At 48.1% G+C, this 24,970-nt stretch overlaps 1 protein-coding gene across 9 annotated transcripts in view; it reads right to left on the reverse strand.

The window, feature by feature from the left end:
* Window positions 1–7,381: 7,381 nt before the first annotated feature.
* Window positions 7,382–24,970, reverse strand: part of AKAP13 (A-kinase anchoring protein 13) — a 225,936-nt gene continuing 208,347 nt past the window's right edge. For 7 of the 9 annotated variants that reach the window (XM_087743462.1, XM_087743461.1, XM_087743456.1 and 4 more), the window contains 11 exons: window positions 23,994–24,070; window positions 22,441–22,622; window positions 22,276–22,358; window positions 21,786–21,965; window positions 20,883–21,047; window positions 18,707–18,777; window positions 18,138–18,182; window positions 16,921–16,971; window positions 16,080–16,529; window positions 13,981–14,293; window positions 7,382–13,142 (listed from right to left, as the gene is read on the reverse strand). In XM_087743462.1, coding sequence (XP_087599588.1) covers window positions 13,093–13,142; window positions 13,981–14,293; window positions 16,080–16,529; window positions 16,921–16,971; window positions 18,138–18,182; window positions 18,707–18,777; window positions 20,883–21,047; window positions 21,786–21,965; window positions 22,276–22,358; window positions 22,441–22,622; window positions 23,994–24,070 — 1,667 coding nt within the window. In that variant the 3' untranslated portion in view covers window positions 7,382–13,092. The remainder of the gene's footprint in view (window positions 13,143–13,980; window positions 14,294–16,079; window positions 16,530–16,920; window positions 16,972–18,137; window positions 18,183–18,706; window positions 18,778–20,882; window positions 21,048–21,785; window positions 21,966–22,275; window positions 22,359–22,440; window positions 22,623–23,993; window positions 24,071–24,970) is intronic. The other 2 variants (XM_087743459.1, XM_087743460.1) reach the window with 2 other exon arrangements.

The raw sequence follows: 24,970 nt of genomic DNA on the forward strand, positions 1-24,970 counted from the left end.
AGGTGTGAGCATTTCGGCTGCACGTTGCCCGCCAACGGTTCGGCTGTAGCCACCCCAGGTTATCCGTGCACGCTGGCTGCCAATTGTTTTTGGGTTTATCCACACACGAGCTGTCAGCCCGAGCCGCTCCCCATTCATGCTGTGGAGGAAGGCACGTGGATTTTGGCTGTCGATACAGCGATGCAGCTCCTGCCTGGCCTCTTCCAGGGCTGGCCACCACCGAAGGCTGGTCCTGCACCGCCCCAGCATCCCGCTTCCCTCCGCAGCAGATCTGGTGCTGCAGATGCTCCGGGCTTGCCTTTTGCCCCTGGATTAGGCTAAGCTGTAGCCTGGCCAGCTGAATGATGCAATGCGATGAAAAGCCTTGACATGGCTTCAAACAACAAAGGTCTTTTTGGAGCAGCGAGCGCCCGTTGCTGCCAGGAAGAACACACTTTGTGCACAGCCAGTCTGCGATGCTCTGAATGGCATTTATTTACATTTTCTAGTCTTTTTTTTTTTTTTTCCTTCAGCTGCTTGTGAACTTTAATAAAAATGATGATCTGGGAAACCGTTTGTGTGTTTTTCACAGGAGTCTTCATTCTTAAGCAAGTTGGATTTAGGTCTAATAACAGGGCTGACGAATAATAACAGGGTTGGCACTCGGTGGGGCGTTTCACAAACAACCTCCTAAGCAACCAGCCCGGCTGTAATTATTATTGCTTCAGCGCTTGGGAAACTGAGGCACAACGTCAAGTGGCTTGTCCAGGGTTAGTGGTAGATCTGGGAATGAAGTCCAGGGCTTCTTGTGTCCTGAGGACATCACGTGTCTCCTTCTCCGTGGCTGCTCTCACTCAGCTTGGCCGTGCCATGATTTCAGGAGAACTCGCAAGTCTGCAATGCTAATACCTGCTAAATAGGTTGAGGGGGCCCAGCCCAGACACAGCTGTACTCCTGCAGGGAAAGCCAGCAATTTCTAAGGAAGATGAGAAGAATTTGTACTTCTGTTTTCCTTATTTGCCTTCTCTTGGCTGCTGCAGCTCCCAAGAAAGGGGCCCATTGACAGGCGAAATGGGCTTTCCAGCTGGGGCTCCTGTTCACACTTCTCCTCCGCGTGCATCTCTCCCCATCCCAGAGGAGCAGGGGACGGATCCAGCCCTGCTCTGGGAAGGCTCTGGGCTCTCCCCCACTAGGAGACCAGCAGCTCCAGCTTTGCTCAGGATGTGGAGCGCACGAGCATCACTCAGAGCAGCTGATAGGCACCAGGGAAAACAGCAACCTTGCACATTTGTATTTGTCTCCTCTTACTAGCAGGGGCCATTGGGCTTGGAAAGCAAAACTTCCTACGGTGTTACGCACGGTCTCAAAGGGATTTGGAGCCTGACTTTCTGAGCTGTAAAGGAGACTGGGAACACGTCTCCTTGCCCGCGGGAGCTGGGTGGGCAGCAGCATTAGCTGACGTGAGCTGGGCAGATATGAGTGTAAGGCTCCATAGAAAAAGCTCATTAAAGAGCCCTTTGGGAAACCAATTCAGGGAAGAAATTACTGTTTGATGAGCAGGAGAGCGAAAAAGAGAGGGAGTGTGTGAATGAAATCCCTTTCAGTTCTGTTGATTCAGGTTTTATATGGGACTCTGGGACTTTAAATACCAGCTTGGGAGGCTTTGCGACTGGCTAGCTTTGATATGAGCCATGCAAAGACCTGCTCTTTTGTATTTATTCTGGAGCTTGCCTGAAAGGCAGTTCAAAAGCAATCAGCAGCTGCTGTGACAGCAGCAACCTGTTGCTATGGAATTAAATGCGATGCAAAATACAAAGGTTTCTTGGTCAGCAGCAACAAAGCAAAAGGGGAGTAGGAGATGGAAACGGATGTAACAGTCAGAATACAGCTACAGCCAGAGCGGGGCTGGGTTTTAACTGGGAGGTACAGGGGAAGAAATGTGAACGTGATTTGTTTTGCTTTTTTAAAAGAGCTTTGTCACCATCTCAGCAGGTCAAGCTCGGCTTTGTCTGGGAGGGAGTGCTTAGGAAAGAGTCTTGTCTGGTGGCGGTACAGGGGTTGTGTGTTCCCAGGCTCCTGGGAAACATGCCCACACGCTAGAGCCAGCCCTCGCTGCAGGGTGTCAGGAGCTCAGACATCTTCCCCACGAGGTGGGAAGGAGCCCGACATGGAGATCCCCCAGAGGTGCAAGGTCTTGCAAGGATCCGGCCCTTGCTCAGACCCCGGCCCAGCAGAGAACTGCTGCCGGCAGACCCAGGCCACCAAAGGGCGGCTGTCCCACACCTGCCTCCGGCCTTGTTCTGCAGGGGCCCGGTCCCACAGGAGAGCTTGGACAGGACACGACTCCTTTCAGCTCACCCTCTGGCCTGGTCTGGGGCTTGCCCATGGGCTCACTCCACCTTGGTTCCCCAGCTCTGTAACGGGGTGCTCCCCACCCTCCAAAAAGCATTTAGGAGGAGAGGGCAGGGAGATGCTTGGAGATGAGACTGGGCAGGCAGCTAGCGGGACCAGACTTCTCCCAGGCCCAGGTCTCAGGACCTCCGTCCCCAGGGACTGACCATGCTGAACCTCCGCAGATGCAAAAGGCTGATACTCCTATGTCTTTTTTAAATGAAACTCATAGTGCCTTGTTGGTTTTTAAATATGCATTTTCCCAGCCTGACCCCAGCTGCCCTTGAAATAATACTATTGTGCGGTGAAGCCCTACAGGGAATTATCATCTGAGCTCGCTCTCCCTTTGTCACTAGAGTCAATTAAAAGCAGTGTTGCTGGTGATTTAATACCTCCGGTGTCTGAGGAAGCCCCACATCCATCCAGAAGTTGGCTCTGGCACTTTAGACACATAATTGGAGTGGAGGAGTGTTTTTTCCAGCCATCCCACATGCTTTCAAATTCATCCATGTCTACACAGAGCACTGAAGCCTCATGTCCTTTGCTTGTTGTCTTCTCCTGCATGTTAATTCATACCCCAGCATTGCACATCCTCCCCACGGTATGTCCCGAGTCAAATTGTTTTCCTGTTTCCCCATGCACCTTCTCCCTTGGGATAAACCCAACACAGTTTAGTCTCTGTAGAGGGTCCGTTTCACCACCTCCTTATTTAACATCATCGGCTGCTGTGCAAAACCATCAGCCCTGTTTGCAGCAGTGTGACCTACTTTACCGCGTCATCCTGACTTCCTCACTGAAATCGCAAGCTCAGAGCCCACCCAAGCCATTCAGCATTTCTCAGCTGAATAACAAATCCAATTAGGTGGAAGAAAGCCTGGCTTTCACGCTGTCAGCGCCTGGACATCTCACTTCCCTCTCCCCAGCACACACTGCCCCGCTGACGGCTGGGTCTCACAGCCATTGTGCACAAGGACCCCTCTGTATTTGTGTGCCCCCCCCAAATGAAGATGGCGGAAGGGTTCAAGGGGACGATCCTGGCTATCCAACGTATCTTTTCATTCCTCCTGACATTCCTTGGGGACCATAGAGCTCAGGAATCAAATAATTCGTGGTTTTTCAGTTCTGGCTCTCTTGGGAAGCCCTCCCTTCCTGCTGAGGCTGAAGGAATGGTCCAGGGCCATGCCAGGATGGCACAGCTCATGCTCGTTAAAACACTGCTGGCACTTCAGCCAGGACGTGATTTAATCATCGATAGAAAGTCCTGGCATCACACCTAACCCCAGTCCTGCAGCTCCGTCCAGAGAAAACACTGCAATTCTGCCCTTTGCTGCTCCCCTTACTCTCTTTTTCCACCCCAGCAGGGACCCGTCTCCCTACAGCCACCAGCAGCCAGCCAGTCCCCAGGCTGCTGGCTCTGCTCTGCTGTGAGGGATAGCCATGTATTAAAACAGATGAGTAGAAACAAAACAAGGAGAAAGAAAAACTTAAGGGTCACCAGAAAAAGCTCTTTTGGTTTCTAATTTCCCTGGCTGGATAGGATGGACAGACATCCCCTGCCCTGACGTGAGCCCAGCAGCACCGGGGCCCGCAGTGTGCTGCTGCTCGGCTCTCCAGCAGGTGCAGGGAGGCAGGTGAACACCCATTGCTCCATTTCTGGGTCACCGTCTGGAGGAATTACACACGCACACACGAACAGCAGCCGCTTCCCTCCGACGGCTGCCTCTGTACCCAGCTAAGCGCCCGCCGCGTCCCAGCCCCTCCTCTGCCCACGCTGCCGCCCCACCGGGCTTTTGGCTGCTCTGGGGCTTCCCACAGGGCTCTGCTAATGACTCACTGCTCCTGCTTGGCTCTAATTAGGCTCCTGTCTAATTAGGCTTACTGGAAAGATGCGGCCAGTGAGAAGCAGCTCTTTGGTGAAAGGAAAGGGGAAAGAAAGAGCGTCTGGAGACGCCGAGTGCTGGAGGGAGAGACGCCAGGCTGGGGTGAGAGGTCAGGGGGTATCGGGAATTGCCAGCTGAACTGCATCTGTGCATGAGATGGACCCTAAAGAAAGGGGAGAGCAAAGGGACTTAAACAAGCCCCCCCAGACACTGCTGGGGCTCAGCCCTGCCCTGATGGGGAGCAAACGAACCTCAGCTCCATCCTGCTGGGGACGCCTGGCTGAGGCGTCGGGATGTCCTCCAGCCAAGAGCGAAGGTTGCTATTTATAGCCTCGTTGAACAAGTTATCGACACGCAAAAGGAGCCCCGGGATGCAGGGAGAGCGGGACAGGGCTGTGCGGGCAGCAGGGTGGGGGGAGCCAGTCCCGAACCCGCAGCATCCTCCCCTGAGCCTCCTTGGACGGGGGGGCAGGAGAGCAGGCTCTGGAGCTCAGCCTCGTTCGGGGGGTATTTCAAGAGGCGTGGAGACGGCTCTCTGAGGGGGATGAGGGGCACCCATTTTGTCTGCCCGTCCCTGGGAGGGCTGGGGGTGCTCACGCCTATGGGCTCTCCTATCAGTTGCTAGTGGCAAATATTATTTTCCTCTTAATTTAAACATGTTCCAACCCCAAACAAATCAACACATTTGCAGCGTTTAACATCCCTCTAACTAATTAACAAAACCCAGGTGCCTTCTATGGCAAAGGTAAGTCATTCCTTTACTGTTCACCTTGTGTCTGATCACAAGGCATCTCACTCGCTCACTGAACTAATTAGGGTTTTGCCTTTCCTTCTCTTAATAAAACCTCCGTGAATGAGCAGCCTGTCTGCAAGCCCCAGCCCAGCTCACACCTGTGTCCTCCCAGACCTCCCATTTCTCACCCTGGAGCCAGCGCTGGGGCTGGACCCAGCAAGGGCAGGAAAGGCGAAATGCAGATAACGCAAATGTTAAAGGTGCCACTAAACCGTATTTCCAAAGAGCCTCTCCTGTGCCTCTCAATGCTCCTTTTAGAGTCCCATCCAAGTGTAAGGAACCTTTATGACCCCTTTTAGGTGAAGGTGCCAGTGAAAACCCAACCACATCCAGATGACCCACCACATGGCCCCACAGAGATCTTTTGCTCTAACCTTGTTGCGAAGGAAAAGCCAGGGCTGAGCATCCCAGGTTTCTTGCCCAGAAACACAGCACTATTCCTTGGGGACCATCTAAAATAACGGACCCGTGTGGTCTGGGGAGAACATCCATTTCGTCACCTTAGCCGTGCCGTGATGGCTCAGAGCATGGACTGTGGATGAAATTGCGGAAAGTTGGTTTAGGATATTCAAATTGCCACCTGGAGATGGCCTGGAGAGGCGGGGGCCTTCGTTTCCTCCTCTGCCAAAGGCAATTTGCATGGCATGCCCAGGCTCCCCTCCGGCCTGTGGAAACAGGGGTGGTTTCGCTTGCAACGTGCAGGACCAGAGAAGCTCACGTTGCCTGGGTTGCTCTGCACCCCGGCCATTCCCTGGCAGGAGCTTGATTCAGCAAGAATTTGGTTTTCTACATGCGATTTGTCAGCAGCAAATGCTCTTCCTCCTCCCATAACCAATGCCCGTTTTATCGTAGCAGCCTGGTGAATCAGCGCCGCCAGCAGCAGCCATTGCTTTACCGCAGCAATGCAAAGGCTTGGGGTAACCCAAGCGGCTTTCGTCAGGCATCCAGGCTGCAGGGCCAAGAGGGGCCACAGGAAAACACGCTCTGTAAATGCCATACACAGGAGCCGACAGGTTTTTTTATTCGCTTCGGTAAATAGGTGAGCTGGGACGACTGTGAATGCAAATAAAAGGAGGGCTACTGAACAGCCGGTGAGATAAATGAGCTCTCTCATCTCCTGTCTCACACCCAGGGAGCTGCCTGTCTTGGAGCAAGCGCTGCGTGACAGGGCGTAGGCTTGGGGTCATTGACATGATTCAGGTTTTTAGAACAGCACATGCAACACAGACGTGAGGAGGGGGGAAAATACATGCAGTGCACTGCTGGCTCAAGGGGCACAGGAGGGTGGGCTGGCATCTCCTAACACCTGGTAAGAAACAACCCAACACCGCCAAGCAGTGTTCACGTCGATGACCTGAAGGCTTTGATCAATACCTCTGATTCTCCTCAAGCATCCTCTCTTTCCTTCCTCTGAAGACAAGTGAAATAATGGGTGGAAATGAAGCAATTCCTCTGCCTCAAAATCAATACGCAGAGGATGAAGGGCGCAGATCTCCCTGCTCCTTCCACCTGGGGAGAGGATGCTCCAGTCCCGTGCAGGGCTAGTCATACAGCGGCAGCCGTGATCTTTTTCCAGGTAAAAGAAAACGATGGTGGAGAAACTCCAGCCATTGTGGTCCTCTGTGCTGGTGCCGCATCGTGCTGCGGAGCAAACTCTGCTTCGGCTCTGTACTTTTGGCACCCTCTTCTGCCTGGACTGATGCCTGCAGGCACTGGGAACACCAGGTACCTTCACCTCCCCAGGCGAGAGGAATGACCTGGACACCAGCTGCAGCGTTTCTCCTGGGCCTCCTCTTGCAGGGGATGTGGAAATACGTAAAGCACGCCGCATCGTGGCTGCAAACATCTCCCCTTCTCGCCCCATCCCTGTCCCTGTGATGAGACACGGCACCTCTAGTTCCCTTAGCCAAATGACACCAACCCCCCCGCGTCTAGGATTTGCTGAAGATGCAGAGCTATTTTAGCGGGTTACAGAAACCCTGCGCCATCAGACAGCACTGGCATGCACCAGACTGCCATTTATCTCAGCTTATGGAGCTGAAGTGGCTGAGAGAACGGCTGTGACACTTCCTCTTCTTGTAAAAAGATGAAAAGCCCTTGTGTATGGGGGGAAAAAAACCCAAGGACCTGAATATCATTATGGCCATATGCCCTTCAGCTAAACGCAAATCTTCTAAGAGAAGGAAAATGAGTTAAAGAGTCCAATGGGTGCAGACGGGAATCCAGATGATAAAAGCAATGCAAACATTTGATTACAGGTAGGGTTACAGCTACTCATTCAGCCTCGGTGCAACAAAGTCAACCACAGAAATACAGAAGGTGTGGAAATAGATTGGGGTGAAATCTCAGACATAAATTTATTCAGAGGAAAAATGACTTTACAAGAGGCTGATGCCGATAACTAAAAAGGAAGATAAATAAAAGCTTGTTATAAAACCTAATGGTTTCTGGCAAGTTACAGAAAAAATGCAGAATTTTACATTTGCTCACTTTTTACATAATTACAAAACACCATACAGCAATTAGCTTTTACCCTATTTTTTAAAAATTCTTTTTTCAACTTTTTTTTAAACTTTTTTTTAACGGGTTCAACATAAAAATGCAAAGTATAGTTTTCTTTTTTTTTAAGAAACAAACCAAAAGCAGAGGTATATCATGTTATTATAATACACCTCCTCAATGCTCTGAAATACCAGTGCACTCAAGTGCATTCTATATTGGTACAAAACAAACACCAGGCTAAACTTTAACCATAGGTGAACTGAACTGGACATAATTTTTATTTTTTTTTTGAGTCAGTGTTTAGTATCGATAAAGAAAACAGTAAAATACTTTAGAGCATGGAAAGGATGGATACCTATAGACAGCTTAAATACATACGAAGCTTACAGCTGTATGCAAAGCAGTGAATGTTATCCTGTTCCCCCCTCCCCCCAAGCAATGGAAGCTGAATATATTTGGGCAAAGCATCAGTGTCAGTGAAATGCGTGTGGAAAGAAAGGGCACCGAGCCCTGAAAACGCAGGTGGGAAGGGAGCTGGCGTTACGCTTCCCATCACTCAAGAGCACAAGGTGTACGAGATTAAGCCAGTTCAGCTCGCCTATCTTTAAAACTTAGCTGCATCACTGGATCAAGGATCACTGATTGCTGCCCCTTCTGACAAATGAAGTAAGAGTTATGAGCAGCAGAGGAGGTTTTTCTATTTAAAAGGGTGCCTTAAATTATGTTAAATTCCCAAACCTGGCCAGCAGGCAGAATAATTTCCAGAGTTCTGGTTAACAAGGAATGTTTTGTGGGATTTTAGCAGATATTCTCCCGTGCCCCCTGCCCAGTCCTCCCTTGCCCCACACCACAGATATTCCAGACAGCTTCCTTGGGATTTGGCACCTGATGAAGCTCTTCTGACTTGGTGGCATTTGGAAGGACTGGATTTGGGTGTTTCAGCAACAGCTTTTAGATACCCTAGTGCCTCAAGGAAAGTGCAAAGATAATCAGACTCTATGGATGCTCTTGCCTTTGAAAGGCAGTACAAATCTGCACAAGCTAATGGCACTACTGTGCTTCTCAGCAGTGGTCAAACTTCAAGAGTGAAGAGTCCACCCTCAGCGGCGGTGAGAGCTCCTGCCCCAGGGATGGCACCTGGGAGGTCTCCCAATGGCCTGGACAGTAAATAATAACATAAAATAATAACGGAAAGGGCCTCACTTCACTTATTTGGTTGTATCCCCCCCCCATGTCCTTTGCTCTGAGTTTCTCCAAGGAGAAGGAGGTGTAGAGGGCAAACCGCTGGTGGGACGGCTTCCCTACCGGCAGCAGTACCTGCTGTGAGGAAGGTGATGGTGACACCGGCATGGGCTCTCCCAGGGGATATACCCGAGCCATCAGAAGCCAGTTCCTCTGGTCCTGCCACTCGTCCTGTCTGTAGTGGGACTGTAGTCAGATTCACACCCACTTTGGTTTAAAAATAATACAAAAAGCCGGCCCTTTCTCCCCTCCTGGGGTAAAGCCAAACCAAACCAGGAATATGCCTACGGGCAGCTTGGATTTTGCTGGGGATGCAGAGGGGGGAGCAATGGCAAAGCTGATTGTCTCCACGTAACCAAAATGAAAAGGGACAAGACCAGTTCCATTTAAAGTGCTTTATGGCATCAAACTGACATCAAGTTACATGTTGAGATGATCACTTCACTTAAAAGAAGCTAAGGCCAACCCCACACAACTCCACCGAGTCTCACACCATGTGCTACATCTACTCTCTATGGCTGGGGTATTCTGGCACCCCCAGCTAATACTGACCACTTCTGTACTTCATCTGAGACTGCACTCCCACTTCCCCGGTCACTGGAACCCCTTCTGCTGGGCAGTGATAAAGACCGGGCTAAGAAAAGCCCAAGAAAAGAAGGTCTGATTTTTCCCCTCCATGAAACATTAGCAAAAAAAGCTCTGAGAGCCCCTGCAGGGTCCTCTTCTCCCTCCAACAATACAGGCTTCGCACAGACATTTTTGAAGCTGCTCTGTGTCCCAGTAACCCCATGCAAAATGGGGTGGTTTGGGTGCTCCAGATGGGATCAAGGGACCGGCTCTGGAACCAGATACAGCATCAGGCTGGGCTGAAGAAATAACATGCTTTCAGCAGATGGATTGAAAGGTTGCGGGATGGATGCCAGGTGTGGAACTGGAGTAAATGCAATTTTAAGGCCAGGAAGAGGAAAGGCTTTGGTGCTGCAAAGCTGGGACCGTACTCTAGCAGACAACCCTAGGCAACCTGCAGGAATCAGAGCAGGAATCTGACTCTGGGAACCAATGCCAAGCCTTTCCACAGAAAACCTGAGGGGGCAAAAATAAAAGGCTAAAGAGATAAAAACAAAGCCCTCACCTTCCTAAAGGTGGAAGAAGGAGGAAGCTGTGTGGGAGTAAAGGCTTCATTCCAAAAAAGTGAATCATGCAGTAACATACATCCTCCAGGGACAAAGGTCTGTCCACCAGAATTTAAGACACAAAGAGCTTTGATGCGCAGTATTTCTAGTCAGTATATTTCTGATTTACGCCCATGGTTTCTTTGACAAGGAACCATAGGGACCTTAGGAGATCACTTAGCAAATACTATTTTCACCTAGGGCACTGAATGATCTTTTTGATTTGCACAGGTCAGAAGAGATGGTTGAGCCAGGCGGAGACTCAGCCCTGCTGCCCTGCGTCACGCATCTCCCTTTTGATGCATTCCTTGGAGCCATGGGACATTCCAGTGTCACGAATTCAAGATGCGCTGGGACTGGGAAAAAGACTGAGGGATGAAAAGAAAAGCCCATACCGGCAAAGGCTATTACAGACCGCGGGGAACTTTCAGAAATACTGGGGACCTGATTTCTGTTTACGCAACAGTAAATGAGCCTTGCACTGCTTTGGCTTCCAAAAATTTCAGCTTGGCACATTCATTTTTGCAGATATATAGATAGCAGGGCAGAAGTTATTTTCTAAAATTGGTGGGTGTCTTATGAAAAGGGTAACACCACAACACCAGCACATGCCTCCTTCAGCTCCTTTCAGGTTCAGGAGAGCTGTCTCTATCCCCCTGGAGAAGCGACCAGACCCTCACATCACTGCAAGATGCTCCATGTTTTGCTTTTTCCTTTGCCTCCAAGAGGTATGAGAAAAGCTAAAAATATTTAAACAAGGAAACTAACTGATAGGAGGAGTCTTGTCTGAAGTCACTGCTTCTTCTTCCAGACTTTTTATTGGCCCAAAAAGATGCTCTGCCTTAAAGAAAGCTCTCAGTTGAAATTGTGTAACTCTGGGCATGGCATGGGCTGCTAAGCAGCACTGGCCAAGCCCTGGTTTTGTAGGAATCAGGGAGATAAGAACATTTGGTTTACCAAAATCTTGGTAAGGAAAAAAAAAAGGAAAGAAAAAAACCAAACCACACCTCAAACCCCCAAATAAATCAAAATAAAAAGTAAAAAGAAATAAAAAAATAAAACCAAGTAAACTTCTTTTAAAAAAATGAACTCTTTCAAACAAACAGAAAGATAAATATTTTTTGCAAGCCCTGCTTGCAATTAAGAACAAGCACCAGATAATATTAAAAAAAGCAAAATAAAGATAAATCTCAAACCTTTTTCCTTTCTTCCTTTTTTTTTTTTTTTGAGTCTTAATAGTTTAGAGAGCTTCAAAAGCAAGCAGGTGGTTTAGGATTCCTGCACTGACCAAGACAGACCAGTCTAAGCATCCACCTCACTATCAAGGCTGCTGATACTCATCAGCACCGAACTGTGAAAACTGCTGCGGGTTACTAGCTTGTGAGAAGCCAGAGAGCAAATTGAAATCAAACAATAGTGCAAGAAGAGAAATTTTTTTTTTTTTTTTTTTTTAAGAAAAACTGGTAGGAAAGGAAATGCACTTGACAGCTTCAAACTCTGAGCAAACCCTTAAGCTGTTTTGAAGCTGATAGTGTCTCGTAACCATTTACAAATCCGCTCGGGCAATTCCCCTGAGAGGGTTTGGAAGAACAATAATTTTGGAAGAAAGTTTGGCTTGCTGCATTTCTTTTCCCCCGCTGAACACATCCCTGTATTCAACAGCTGTACAAACACCTGACAGTCGGCATAGCGAGAGCCAGCCTCAGACCTTCCCCTTCTGCTGACGGCAACGCGGGGACACACAGACACTTTCACCCTAGCGCCCACGGCGATGGAAACGGATCTGCCACGCCGGACCTCTGGACCTGTCCCACAGCATTTTTGTCCATAAGGATGTATTATCTCCCCAGAAATGGTTAATAAGTGCACAGTATCGTACAGGCATAGGAACTAGGAGCCACCTCTTTGGAGTTTGCTCTGCATGCAGCACTCAGTCCCCTGACCTGCGACATCTCGCTGAAGTGCTCTGAAATTGCTGTTGTCTCATCCTGCCTTAGAAACGAGCACGGGAAGCTGACAAAATCCAGAGAAACAGAAGCCCAATGTTAACACAAAAAGTAGGGGAAGAAAAATACAAATAACAGAACAAATGTCCCTAAAAGCAGATTTTTCAGCCATCTCTCTTGTAAGTCATCAGACTTGTAATGAAGGGATGTCAAATGCAACTGGAGAACTATATACTGGCAAAAAACCCAATCTTTACTTAGGGGATGGGAAGGAGTGAGCTGGAGCTCAAAGAGATTGTGTAAAAATACGTTGCTTAGAGTTGTTCCCACTTGAACACTGTTTGTTCTGGCTCCCTGGGGTTGCCTTACAAGCCTACTGAATTTCTCTTTTCTGCATCATTTTAAATATAACCCAAAGATGTTCTGCTTGATTCTGGAAACAGTTTGACATTTAAATCCTCTGCCCCATGGAAATCTTTCGGAATTACTTTAAATTTTATTTTTTTCCTCTGAATTTTTGTTTTGAACGCCGTTACTGCTTCCTGGTGTAAGGTACCTTTCTGAAACCAAACGGTCCATATACCATGAGCACAAAAGGGGAGTGCAAGTCAATGGTGTTACACTCGGAGCAGTAAGGGCAAGATATTTAATATCTACACACTCCCTGAAAGTCATCAGGTATCATCTATCCCCATGGGCTGGGCTAAGCTTGGCTGTACAGACTGTAAGCATATCCCAGTGGATACATAGATACATATATGTATATATACAGTATATCTATATATGCCAGTGTGTACGCACCATTTGTAGAGTCCTAACCTTTTGCTAAATGCTTGGTTTTGGTTACGTTCCCCAGAAAAGGGGAATTTGAAGGCACAGAACCCTTAAGGCTATGTTCTCTCATCCTTTAGCAGTAAGAAGAGACAGAAAACATCCATCCCAATCCATTTAACCCAAGGTTTGCACAGAGAGATGGTACTATTTGCTGTGCAGTCAGCCTCTGTGGTGAGAAGTCACACAAAACCACAGGAGAGAGGCCTTTTCCCACCACTTAACAGACTTCTTAACATATTTTATTTAAAACCTCCAGATGCTTGTCAGATGCAGGCACCAGCAGCGTGCTGTGGAGCAGGCAGGGAGATGTCCACTGTACCAATGCCGAGAGTGACCAATGAAACCGTCCATGCTCAGCAGAAGATCTCCTCGCCCTCCGGAGGTGCTTCTGACGAGTGAGAATCTGCAGCACAAAAAACCAGATGGGAATCACTATGGGAATACAGGAATACAGCAGGCAGAGCAGGACTCCGCACACATGGAAACCTCGCTGTCTGCCCAATCCACTGGGCACCTTAAAAGATGTCCAGTTCCCTGATGAGCTACCATGACATTACATCTCGTAATTGCTGAGCTTTCCTGTGCACAAGTTGGAAAACATTAGTGAGTTAATATGGATAAGCTGGTCATCTGAGGGCGTGAGATCAAATTTCATGTGGGTCAGAGGTTTGAGCTGCAGAACTGAGTCCTAGGGGGATGCAAAACTACCAGGGAAAAAAACTGCATGGGTTTTTTTTTTCAGATCAAGAGACAAGATAGACCGGCTCGAAGGGAAGGGAGAGGCCAACAGAAGGGTTGCAGGTATCACTTCCAAACTACAACAGAGTTAAAGCAGACAGCAATGCCGCAGGGGCTGCAACAGCCAGGAACATCCCAGCAGCAGCTCCTGAAAGTACATACACCGAAGCAGGACATTTTCTTTCTCAAAGCAGATCAAGCTGAAAAATACAGGGAGAATCCAGCCTGTGGAGGCTGCTCAGGATGGGATGGGGAAGGGAAGGAGCAGGGAGCAGACTGTGTCCCTCAGACAACCCCAGGGGCTGCAGAAGAGGCAGAAAATCCCACAGAGAAGATTGCTTCAAGCTGGGAACTCCACTCATCACAGCTGGTCTTCTCCATCCCTCAAGTGTTACCATCCACATTCAAGGCTAGATTTCGTGGTTTCCACAAGTTTGCTGGCTGGAGAGAAAAGCCAGCTCACTGACCCTGAAAAAACACCTATGACCTTCCCTGACACTCACCAGACTGTTGGGAGCGATGTCCCCTGCCCTTTTTCTTCTTTTCCTTCTTCTCCTTTGGTTTGGCTAAATTGAAGAGGCGGGTAGGCATCTGGGGCTGTTCCTCAGCTGCCTTGTTAGTCTGGTTTGTTGTGCTAAGCAAATGGAAAGTGCTTTTCTCTTTGTGTGTCCTTGAAAGACTGTTCCTTTTGGGGGAGACAGACAGTTCTGCATCAAAGTGCCCTTGTTTAGGAAAGGAAGGGCTCTTCTGCTTGGAGGAGTCATCGATGCTGGAGTGGGAGGGGACTCTTGCCAGTTTCTCATGTAGATTTGAAACCTACGAAGGAAAAGAAAAGCGTTTCATTGGGGCATGAAAGAAGCTAGCAGAGAACCTGGATAGGAAAGATGTTTCCCAGACCACTGACAGAGACAGAGTTTGCTCCTTTCAACATCCAGCCCATTCACCAGCTAAAAAGTGGTCCCCGTCCAGGCACAGCAATGAGAGAAGAAGCCCTCTCCGTTTAAGATGAAGAAACGAGGCATACAGAGAGTAACACTCCAGTATATTTTGCTCCTACAAGTACTATGCTATGTATCAACAAGCCAAAGGCAAATATTCTTTAAGATCTCAATATCCAGACTCACCCTGCATCGTTCGCACACACAGACGGTGGCAGAAGGCCAAGGAGAAGTGTGCCTCTCCGGCAGGGGAATGCCAGCACACAGCACCAGAGCGGCATGTGTCAAAGGAAGCCTCCCCAAGCAAAAGATGAAAGCAAAAACATTTTTCCTGATGTTTTTTTTTCCCCTAACGGCTGTCTCAGGATGTAATTGAGCCCGCACATTCAAAGGGAAGATCAAAACAACAGCTCAACAAAGCCTCACCAAACTCTCTATTAATAGCTCTGAAATGTCAGTAAGATACCTGCCTCAAAAAGGTGCTTCCTTCTCCTGACCCCCCAGGTCTCGCAGCTATTTTACCTCTCAGCCTCTCCCATAGCATCCATGCCCCTCACATGTCTCCATGTGCTCGATGCTGGAACAGCTTCACTGTGTGCTCAGAAAACTTCTGGCCTGATCAGGAGCCGGGGTGGGAGGGAGCAAGCCCTCCTCTGATGATTTGCTTTTCAGAGCTCACTGCTGAGCTCTGCAATTAGTCCATTCAGGCACCCAAAATAATTTCCATTCCACAATCCAACGTTTATAAACTAATTCTGCTACAGCTCTAAGCAAATTATATTCAGAATTAGTCAGTTACAAACAAACAAACGATCAACAACAGGCTTAAGGTTCAAATTCAGCCCATGTTTTGCCAACGGATGCTTGCTCTCCTCAGCCAGACTGCTGCAGTTATAAAAAAAAATAAACCCCAGCTTGCTGAAAAATGCACAGAGCAGGAACTGCGTGTGGGCTTTTCTTTCTGGTTGTGGACAGCCAGACACCAGAAGCCTCTTGCAGCACAGTCAGGACCTTTGCTCACTGAGCACCAGACTGCAGGTGCCCAGTCTCTTTAGGACAGGGACAATGCCCATCTCTTTGCTAGATATTAAGAATGCTTTTGGAGATGGATGTAAGTGTACAAACAGCCCTCCCCTGCAGTTATCAGCCTTGCAAGTGGCTTTCATGACAGCTGGAGGGTGCAGGTAAACCACAACACTCAGGCTGTTTCCGAGCAGGATGCCTTATCTGCCTTACCGCTCCCCAGACCTCAGCCCCCGTGGGGTGAAGGCCAATGTCAAAGGCAGTATCGACCTCTTGGGATTGCCTAGGGCACCCTCTCTGCAAGCCAGCCACCTCCGCTCTGTCGTCCACCAATACACAGCACAGAAAAGCGGGCACAGCTCAGGCTGTTGTAACTACCTACTGCTTAAGACTGGCCAGGCAGCCTGAATACACCATGTTGCATCAACACTGGGAACGACTCAGCATCTCTGGAGGTGCGAGAAACGCAGCCCTGCAGATCACGTGCAAGGAAAGAGCCAGTTTTAAATACCAGACCCTGCATATCTAGGGCCAGGCTGGCGTCAGTCTATCTCTGCTGGCATGCAGTTGGCCCAGGAGCTGGCCGGGAGCTCCCTGCAGGGCACGGCTTCCCCGGCAGCCCGGCTGTTGGCATCATTCACCTGGTTGTGGTCAGGCTCCTGCCGCATTTGAGCTAATCGCTCCACATCTTGCTTGAACTGCGCCTTCTCCTTCTCCAGCTGCTTCTGCGCCGTGCGAAGCCTCTCCAGGTCAAGCTGGTAGGAGGCCTTCTTCACCTGCAGCTCCTCTCGCTCCCGCTCGAGATCCTGCCACCCTCTCTGGACCTGCTCCTCTCGCTGGGCCAGGTGGGCCTCCTGCTCTGCCAGCTCCTTCTCCCGGACTTCCCACTCCTTCTCTTTCTTCCGCCTCTCCTCCTGGTGCTGTGTCTGCTGCTTCTTCAGGTTGGCCAACTCCTGGCGCTGCTTCTCCAGGTTGCGCTGCTTCTCCTGCTCCAGCAGCGAGGTTGGCCGGAAGAAGCTTCGGGTCAGAGCCCTCTCGCTCAGAGCCAGCTTCTGGTCCTCGATGTAGGTGTCCTGCTGCAGCACTACGCCCTAGGAGACAGGGGACACAGATCACTCTCCGTGGAGAGAGGCTCCATCCCTGAAAACCTCAGAGTGCTGTATTGAACCCCTTCTTCTCCCACCAAATTCACAGCTCAGCACTGCTGCGTTACGGCTGGGCTACCAGAGGATGCTGGCAGAGCATCTCCCCCAGCAGCTTCCCAAATTCAGGTGAGCACCAGTTCACTTAGGCAGCAGCTCATTCCTGTGACCTGCCGGCACGCTGCCTGCAAGCCAGCCGTGGGGTATTCAGCCACGCAGGGACGTGACAGGCAAAGGGGAAGGGGAGGTGTGGGGTGAAGTGCGAGTGGCTGTTCCTGGCTGGCGGGACGCGCAGTTCGGGCAAGCGGCATGCAAAAGCAGGATGAGCGGCCAAGCCTACCTGCAAAGCACTGAGCAGCTTATGGAGGCTGGTAATGGTTTGGAGGACCTGCTGCGAGAAAACAAAAGGGTTGCTATCAGAGCTCACTGGGTGCCAGGGTATGCGTAAAGCACCCTCCTTTTCCGCTGTGACCCACCAGTGGGTTTGACAAGCTGTACGGCCATCAATCTACACCTTCATTTTTCTCACTCTTCACTTGCAATGACTGCATCATCTCCCAGTACACAAATACATCCCTTGGACATCTCTCAGAGGTGCCTGGCATCATCTTCCTCACTTTCCTAGCTGTCAGTGCGGTAGGGAAGGAAATGTCTGCAGAAGAACCAAACGCCACAGACCTCATGGGAACTCCCGGGCTGTCTCTGCAAACCATTTCCCACAGTATCAGCTTGCTCAAGAACAAGCAGAGTAATTGGGATGAAACCTGGCAGTTCACTTAAAAATTTCAGGGAAAGAACTTCAACGGTTGAAAAAAGAAGAAATCTTAAAATGAATGTGGACTATTTGTACTCTTCCACCCCTGGCTGACCTATTCAAGTCGCACTGTCATTAGACAGAAAAACTGCAATACAGCAGGCACACAAGCACAGCAGGTGTGTTCACGGAGGCTCTGAAAATACAGGTAAACGTGAACACATCGTGCATCAATACAGAGGAAGCTACTTTGGAGCAATGCCCTATCCCTAAATATATTTTTAGCCTAGCTAAAAATTTTTCTGAATCTCTCATATCCCAGAATTACTTTGAAGAAGAAGAAAAACCACTGCAGTATTTGCAATAGTGGTGCGATAGCCAGGATTAAGAGAACTACTGCTCATTCTGCCATTAATGCTAATTGGGAGTTATGAATGTGTATCAAAGGGAGAAGAGAAATCTAATTGCCCCAATTCACTGCACCTGCAACATAAAATTAAACTCCCTCTGTCTGCAGATGCACAATAAATACAGCCCTGTGCATCCTAGTGGTAATTAACCCTTGCTGCCTATAATCAGCACAGATCATCCTGCTGGCAAGCAGATGACAATCAGTGAATTCCCTGTCTGAACATCCAAGGTTAAACAAATAAATGGCACAGTGGGTTCAGCTTAATGTATTTAAGAAGTCTACATGCGCTTCAGCAAATGAAATGTATTTTCTTCTACATTATCACCTATTGAGACAAATTCACTTGCCACTTAAATGAAGGAAACAGCTGAGCAACAAAATCAATTCTTACCTCGTTATTCCTTTTCAACATGAACATCAGATTAGCATTTCCACCCTATGAAAAGATCACAGATTTAATATGAGGACAAATGAGAAATCACAGCAAATGTGTTCTGAAGCTGAACTAATGAGAGACACATTAAACCCTCCCTCCATCTTCCATTCTGGGAGAATTCATGCATGTTTTTTAGGCAAGTTAAAACCATATAAAATAAAATGTTAATTAGGTATCATTTTGCAGTTACATGATGGATCGATCCACAGCAAGAATAGGTGCAAGGTTATAGTCGACCTTATAATTTCAATAACGATGCATAATTAAACACATGCTTCAGCTGATCTGCAGACAGATGGCAGATAACCTGTGCCACAAAGGAATACTACTGATTTGCAATGGTTTTCAAGTCAGGATTTTAGCTACAGCAAAGCATTTTTGGCTGCATACTTCCAAATTTATTTATTTTTAACTTATTAGGATTCATCTAATTGTCAAGAAATTCAGGCATTTTTCAAGACTTGAACTTGAAAATCTCTTGAAATCTGAACTCACTGGCAGCAGACAGATAAAACAAGCGATACCTTCTTTAAAATGCTGTCCGACTCTGTTCTCCGAAGGTCCTGAGCATCATCGCCTTCATCTTTCGCTCCACCTAAAGGAAGAAACCAGCATTGACACTGGTTATTCAACATTTTAAACCACAGATGAACTTGCTAATGTCTGAGAAATTTAATACAGGAAACTCAGATGTTTCACCAAAGGCGACACAGAGCTCTTGACACTTCAACTAAATGCATTTGCTCCCTACGTATACAGAGCATGTCAGCACCACCAGAAAAAGTGGATCTGAATTCAGATTAGGTTCGACTTTGGTTTCAGACAATGTGCTGATAAATTCGGCACACTCCTGTTAACTGGTGCTCTGTCTAGCCCCTGCACTGCTGTCTACTAGCAAAGAATGCTTGCTGAGAAGACCTGAGGCAGAGTAAGAGCAGACGGAGAACAATAACAGTATCACATCAGGGTATATTATTGCAGGTATAGTTTCAATGCCTCTCTTGTGCAAGTGCAATTTACAGCTGGGTCAGATACCGCTGTGCAGTACCCTGTGTAATTTTATGCTAACAATTTATCCTTAACCTTAGTTATCAGAAAGCTGTATCTTCAAAGGGACAATGGACTTCTCTTTCTACCTTCCCCCTAGATGGCTCCTATCAGTGCTCCCGAGCAGGACTGAACTGACCTGCGGGGCCAAGAGGGCTGCAACCCTCTGCCTGCGCTGCCCTTCTGCTCACGGGCGGCGAAGGCGTCGCATGGCTCTTTGGTCCTCTAGCTCTTGCCAAGACTCTTGCACTCCCCTTGCCAGCTGAGATACAGCCCATGGGGAAAATCCACACCTGCAGTGGTAACCTCCCTACTGCCACTTTCTTAATGATCGACAACTTTACGTACACCTGTACCTGCAGCAACGTGAAGGACACTGTGCCTAGTGCAAAGGCCCTCTCCTCCCACCACCCTCCAGGCAGGCTTTGCTATTAAAGGCTGACCCTCAAGTCCTCCTAACAGACCTTCTCTCCTGCACCACGTCCTGGGACCTTCCACCTCTTTGCAGGAGGAAACACCTCCTTCCTGCTTTGCTGGAGGGGAGAACGAAGGGGAGTCAGGTTATAAGCCTTGCCCAAGGTCGCACAGGTTGTGAACAGAAGAACTGGAGATGAAAGCCAGGTTTCATGCCTCCAGCTGAACAAACAGGCCCTGCATTCTTTTCCCAAATTCTCCCAAGGCCCTACAACTATTGAATTACAATCTAATTCGAAAGAGGACTTTTCTACAGAAAACCTAGAGCTGGGCAATGAACAGCCTGAGGTCGTCCCATTCATCGCTGCAACAGAGAGAGGCACAACCCTAAACAAACCCCTCCAGTGTGAATATATTTGTCATTATGATGACAAGGCCTGTGGAGGGCTTTGCAGCTTTCCAGCAGAGCTGGGAAAACCTCTACATACTTCTCATGTCTGACTGTCTAGAGCTAACACTGCTCCCTTAATGCAGAAGGTCAGACGAGGTCCAACGATCCCAATGCTGAGACAGACACTAGCGCAGCAAAACTGGCTGTACTGGGAGTATGAGTGAGACCACAGAGAAAGGAATTTGAGGACAGGGAAGTTTCTGATGACTAGGGCAAAGAACGAGAGCATTGGGAAGCAGCCAACTATGCAGCTGAAATAAATATTCACACGTTTCTTTGGGAGAGACTTAATTGCAGGAATAACACATGCAGTTGTATGTGGAACACAAATGCATAGAGAGCAAAGCCAGGGAGAAGGTGCTTGATTCAGCAATATCCTCATCCATTTGCAAATGCAACAGCACCAGGCTCCTGCTGGAAGATAATTGAAGAACGAAGAACAGAGCTGCAGATATTACAATAATTACATGAAGAAACTAATCTGTTAAGAAGCCAAATGCTTTCATGTGGCATGTAAGTAAAGAAGTAAGGATGATTTAGAGAGAGCACAGAGACAGAGGAGTGAGCAGTTCAGATGTTTAATCCTCATGTAGCCATGGGTTCTCAGCTACCATCATTCCACCTCTACATAAGTTTTTTTTTCCCTGATCTGTTATTTAATCTATCAACTACTATTGGAGAGGAGTTGGGAAACCCAAATCACCAGCTGCTGAAGTCCTTCTGAAGCAAGAGGATATGATGACATATATTATTAACAAATGCTGATGTGCACACATGCAACTACTCACACTTGGAGGCATTCATCTGATGACTGTCAAATCCTCCAAAAGTTTCTGCCCTTCTAGGGAGAGAGATGGGGCCAACTCCTCCTTCTTGTTCCATGGCAGTGCTGCTGACCTGCTGTCCGAGGGCAGTGCCCAGGCTCCTGTTCACCAGGTCTTGCAGCAGTTCAACTGATAAAAAGCAACAATATCTCTGTTAAAGACCACCTCAGGCTTCTGAGCTATTTTCATCCCTGCCTGAGCTCAGGTCAGCAATTCACATGGTTTGCTGTACTAAGAAACCATGTGTCTATGACAATAATATGAACAGTACACATTCCCCCTGCAAAAACTCAGTCTGCCTGACCATTAACTCCAATTTCTGGAGCTCTACACAGGCTTACACCTCCCTCTCTTCCTCCAGGCAACCCTGGTGTGCTCTGACAACAGCATTTAATAATTTTTAGCCTCTCCAGAAATCACACCAGAAAGTTGCCCGAGTTTCCATCCACCCTTGCCTTTGTCAACAGACTTGCCTGTCCGTTGCAGGCACCAGAAGCACCTGCTGGAACCCAGGCCCTGCTCTCACACCTTGCTGAGACTGAAGCACAGCAAAAGCCTGGATGGTCCAAATTTCAGCCAAGGATAAATCCTGCGCTGCTCCTGACCCCAGTGCAGATTCAATGCGTGGTTGTTCTCTGTGCTGACTTCTTTTCTGCCCTCTTTCAACAGTCATCAATATCTGCTTCCTTTCCTAATCCTCATTACCTATCCCTGAGACAATACCATGAGTAGCAGTATCTCCTTATCTATGCTGTTATTCTGACAAAGAGAAGACTTCCCCTGCAAAACTGGTGCTTGACAACTGATGGATTCACTGAAGGTAGGTCCGTTGGTAGTGTAATTAATGTGTCACCCTGACTTGCTCACCTTCATTTATTGCAGTTTTCATAATGGCCTCTCCTTTTGGTGCCTCTTCTGTGTTGGCTCTGAAGAGCAGCCTGGAGCCTGGCATGTCCTCCTGCACGGAACTGTCTGCCATGTCCCGGAAGATCTTAGCCTTCTCCTCCAGCAAGAGGAGGATCTGCTTATCCTTCTGCTGAAGTTGCTCTGTGGGGGTGAACAGACAACAGAGATGAAGACAGAAAATAAAAGCTTCAGCAAGGGAACTGAGTGATTCCTGAGATATTGGCCCCATCTAGTGGAACCTGATGCAATCCTGCACAGCAACAGCAGCCAGCAGGCTCAAAAAAAATTAATGCAAGCAAGGTGAGGTGCAAACAAGGATTGCAATTATTTGCTGGATGCAGGATTCTCACTTCTTTGAAAAAAGTCATAGCTCGACCACAAAACCCAACACAACAATTCCTGTAAATTTTTCAAAAACCGCTCCCCAGCTCTGTCCCAGGCAGGATTTTACCTTTCAGTCCTCTCACTTTTGCGTCCGACACTTTCTTTTCAAACTCAGACTCACAAGGGACTCCTTCGTCTTCATCTTTATCCCTGGACAAGAGACATGTCTCAATTACTACCAGAACACGACTACGTGCATCACCTGCCTTGTAAGAACAGCTTGGTAGCTTACATGGTGTTCATGGTGTCTTGAATGATCTGTATCCAGCCGTTACGCTCTTCTTTGGAGCTGGCATGGACTTCCACCATTTCGGGATCTTTTACACCCATACTGATCAGGAACAAACCCTTCTCTTCATGAGCCACTTCTCGTACAATCAGCTTCTTCAGAGAGATCACAGTGGATTTCTGGTCCTTCAGATGGAAAGAAACAGGTGAGGAGGGTGAACAGGACTAGTTCCCAGATGCAAATTAGCATTGAAAAGGTCCTAATAACCATACCGCTACCTCTCTCAGGTTGTAAACATTTTCTGAACCTATTGGCTAATTAAAAAAATAAATCATTTTAATGGGGTCAAAGAACAGGGAAGGGCTTGCTTTCCTCCATCAGTTCTGTAGGAAAAGCAATTTCACCTTGTTCCGTTTCAATAAAAAATTAATTTTAAATTGACTTTGTGGTTTTGCAAACTCTACCATATTTTGTTCTAACTCCAGCAGACCTTTGATCTCATCTCCTCCTGCCCACACGCTCTCTGTCACTAATATCACAGCTCCTTAAGCTTAGTGCAGCTTGCTAGCGCCTGCTTCACACACATTATCTTCAGAATCTCTCCCTAGGATGGAGTAACATCTTGTTTTCAAATCCCACAAAACCCCTGCTGTTCTCAGACGCTCAGAGCTGACTCCTGTGATGGAGAAGGCTTGTGTGTAAGATGATGTTCATTGTGTGCTATGGTCTCTGTGTAATCAGCCTGCTTGGTTAAAACCTCCCGTTGCTGCTGTGTCATCTGCATATGAGTCAGCCCCTTCGTGCATTTTACAGGATGCTACAACTGGGGTGATGGGTAGCGGTTCACTAGAGGGCCTTGTGTGCAAATCAGCTCCCCCAGTGTAGGGCACTGAGTCTGTGCAGATTGTTGGTGGAACTGGAATAACAAATTATCAGCTTTCAAAATGTTGGAAGAGTGGAAAGGTCACAAGGTTTAGCCAGTCTAGACCCTGCCTGCAAGGTACAGCCCCAACAGACTCAATTAGGTACTAGGTTTTCTTCAGCAGGTCAGTGTGCCTAGCCCTTTTATGAGGCCTGCCTTCAAAAGCGCATGTTTTTGGTCTTGTGCATTACAAATATATTCCTCTGACATTTATTTTCAAGTTGTTCTGTTGAATTTACTGCAGTGGCATTTCACCCCCCTGGCCTCCCATAGTAGCTCACAATGTATTAGGACATTTCCTTCTGCTAAGATTCATTTTTACAATGTTTTCATTATCCCATTGCCTCCTCCCACCCCAATCACTGCTTCAATTTGCACAAACTGAAAAGGAGTAAGCGTATCGAGTGTCAGGCAGGTTTTCAAGGCCAACTATCGGCTGTGCCAAGGCACTGCAGAAAGGGGAGGTGGGGCATGAAGACATGTTTTCCTATCAAAAAGAACGGAGTCTGCTCAGCAAACGAAAATGTTATAAGCAAGAAAATTGTTTAGCACGCAATGGCTGGCTTCACTGCACGACACGCATCAAGGGTCTCCCACATAGAACAGGAAGGAGGAGAAAAGGTTGAAGCCTTACCAGTGAGGCAAAGACATACTTCTGGTCCTTCTCCTGAAGGAATACGAGCATGTCAGAGAGGAGAACAGCCTGGACTTCTGCAAAATAAAAAGCATACCAGTGCAGTGTAACCACGCAACCCACCCCGAAACAGGTTTCTTTTAATAACAGCAGTGCTGGGGAGCGGTAGGGCTGGTTTTGCAAATCCTGGAAGCAGGGTCAACCTCCCAGTTAGCAGGAGGAGCAGGGGCAGCTCCTGGAGATGCTGGGCCTGGTTAGCTCTGAACTGACTTTATGTTAAGCAGAACACAACAGCACCTGGCAAACCTGCAGGATTTTCTCTCATCTGTCGGAGCAGGGGTGCTCCTCTCCAGCCACATGCTTTCTAACAATTAGGACACGGGTGTAACAGCGAAAGCTAGAGACATTTAATGAATAGAAGCATTGTTTTCTCAAACAATCAATATTTTAGCCCTTGAGCAAAATATCTGCACAGGAAGTTTGGGTTTTACGGTTCTCTTGATGAGTGCTTTGCGGAGTGTAAATTATCGTGCAATAACAACACTTGTCAGCTGCAGTTTCTTTCCCAGGAAATACCGACTTCAGGAGCCACCACTAATTCTGCTCACAGACAAACACAACTCTTGCCGACTCCAAGGGGAGCCGACAGAGCCTGCGTGAGATGCAGGACCTGGCTTTCTTTCACGGGAGAAGGAAGAACAACATCAAGCCAACAGAGGATTTTAAATCAGAATACAGCCTTTTCGCAGAGTACCCATACAGCCTTCCAAGTCTCCTAATAACATATCATAAAGTTGCACAGCAACTACCAAGTATAATGCCCCACCCAGAGCCCTCAGCACAAAGAGTTTTTGTGTAATGTACTTGGGAAATCTTGTGACAGAGACAAAGCAAACCAAAAAGTTAAATCATCCTGTGGGTAATTCCTTCCATTCCGTTTTGGGAACACAGGATCTGTTCCAGATAAAAGAACCACC

Source organism: Nipponia nippon, unplaced genomic scaffold (genome assembly GCF_047370975.1).
Source record: "Nipponia nippon isolate SJK-2023a ecotype South Korea unplaced genomic scaffold, ASM4737097v1 scaffold_9, whole genome shotgun sequence".
NCBI lineage: Eukaryota > Metazoa > Chordata > Aves > Pelecaniformes > Threskiornithidae > Nipponia > Nipponia nippon.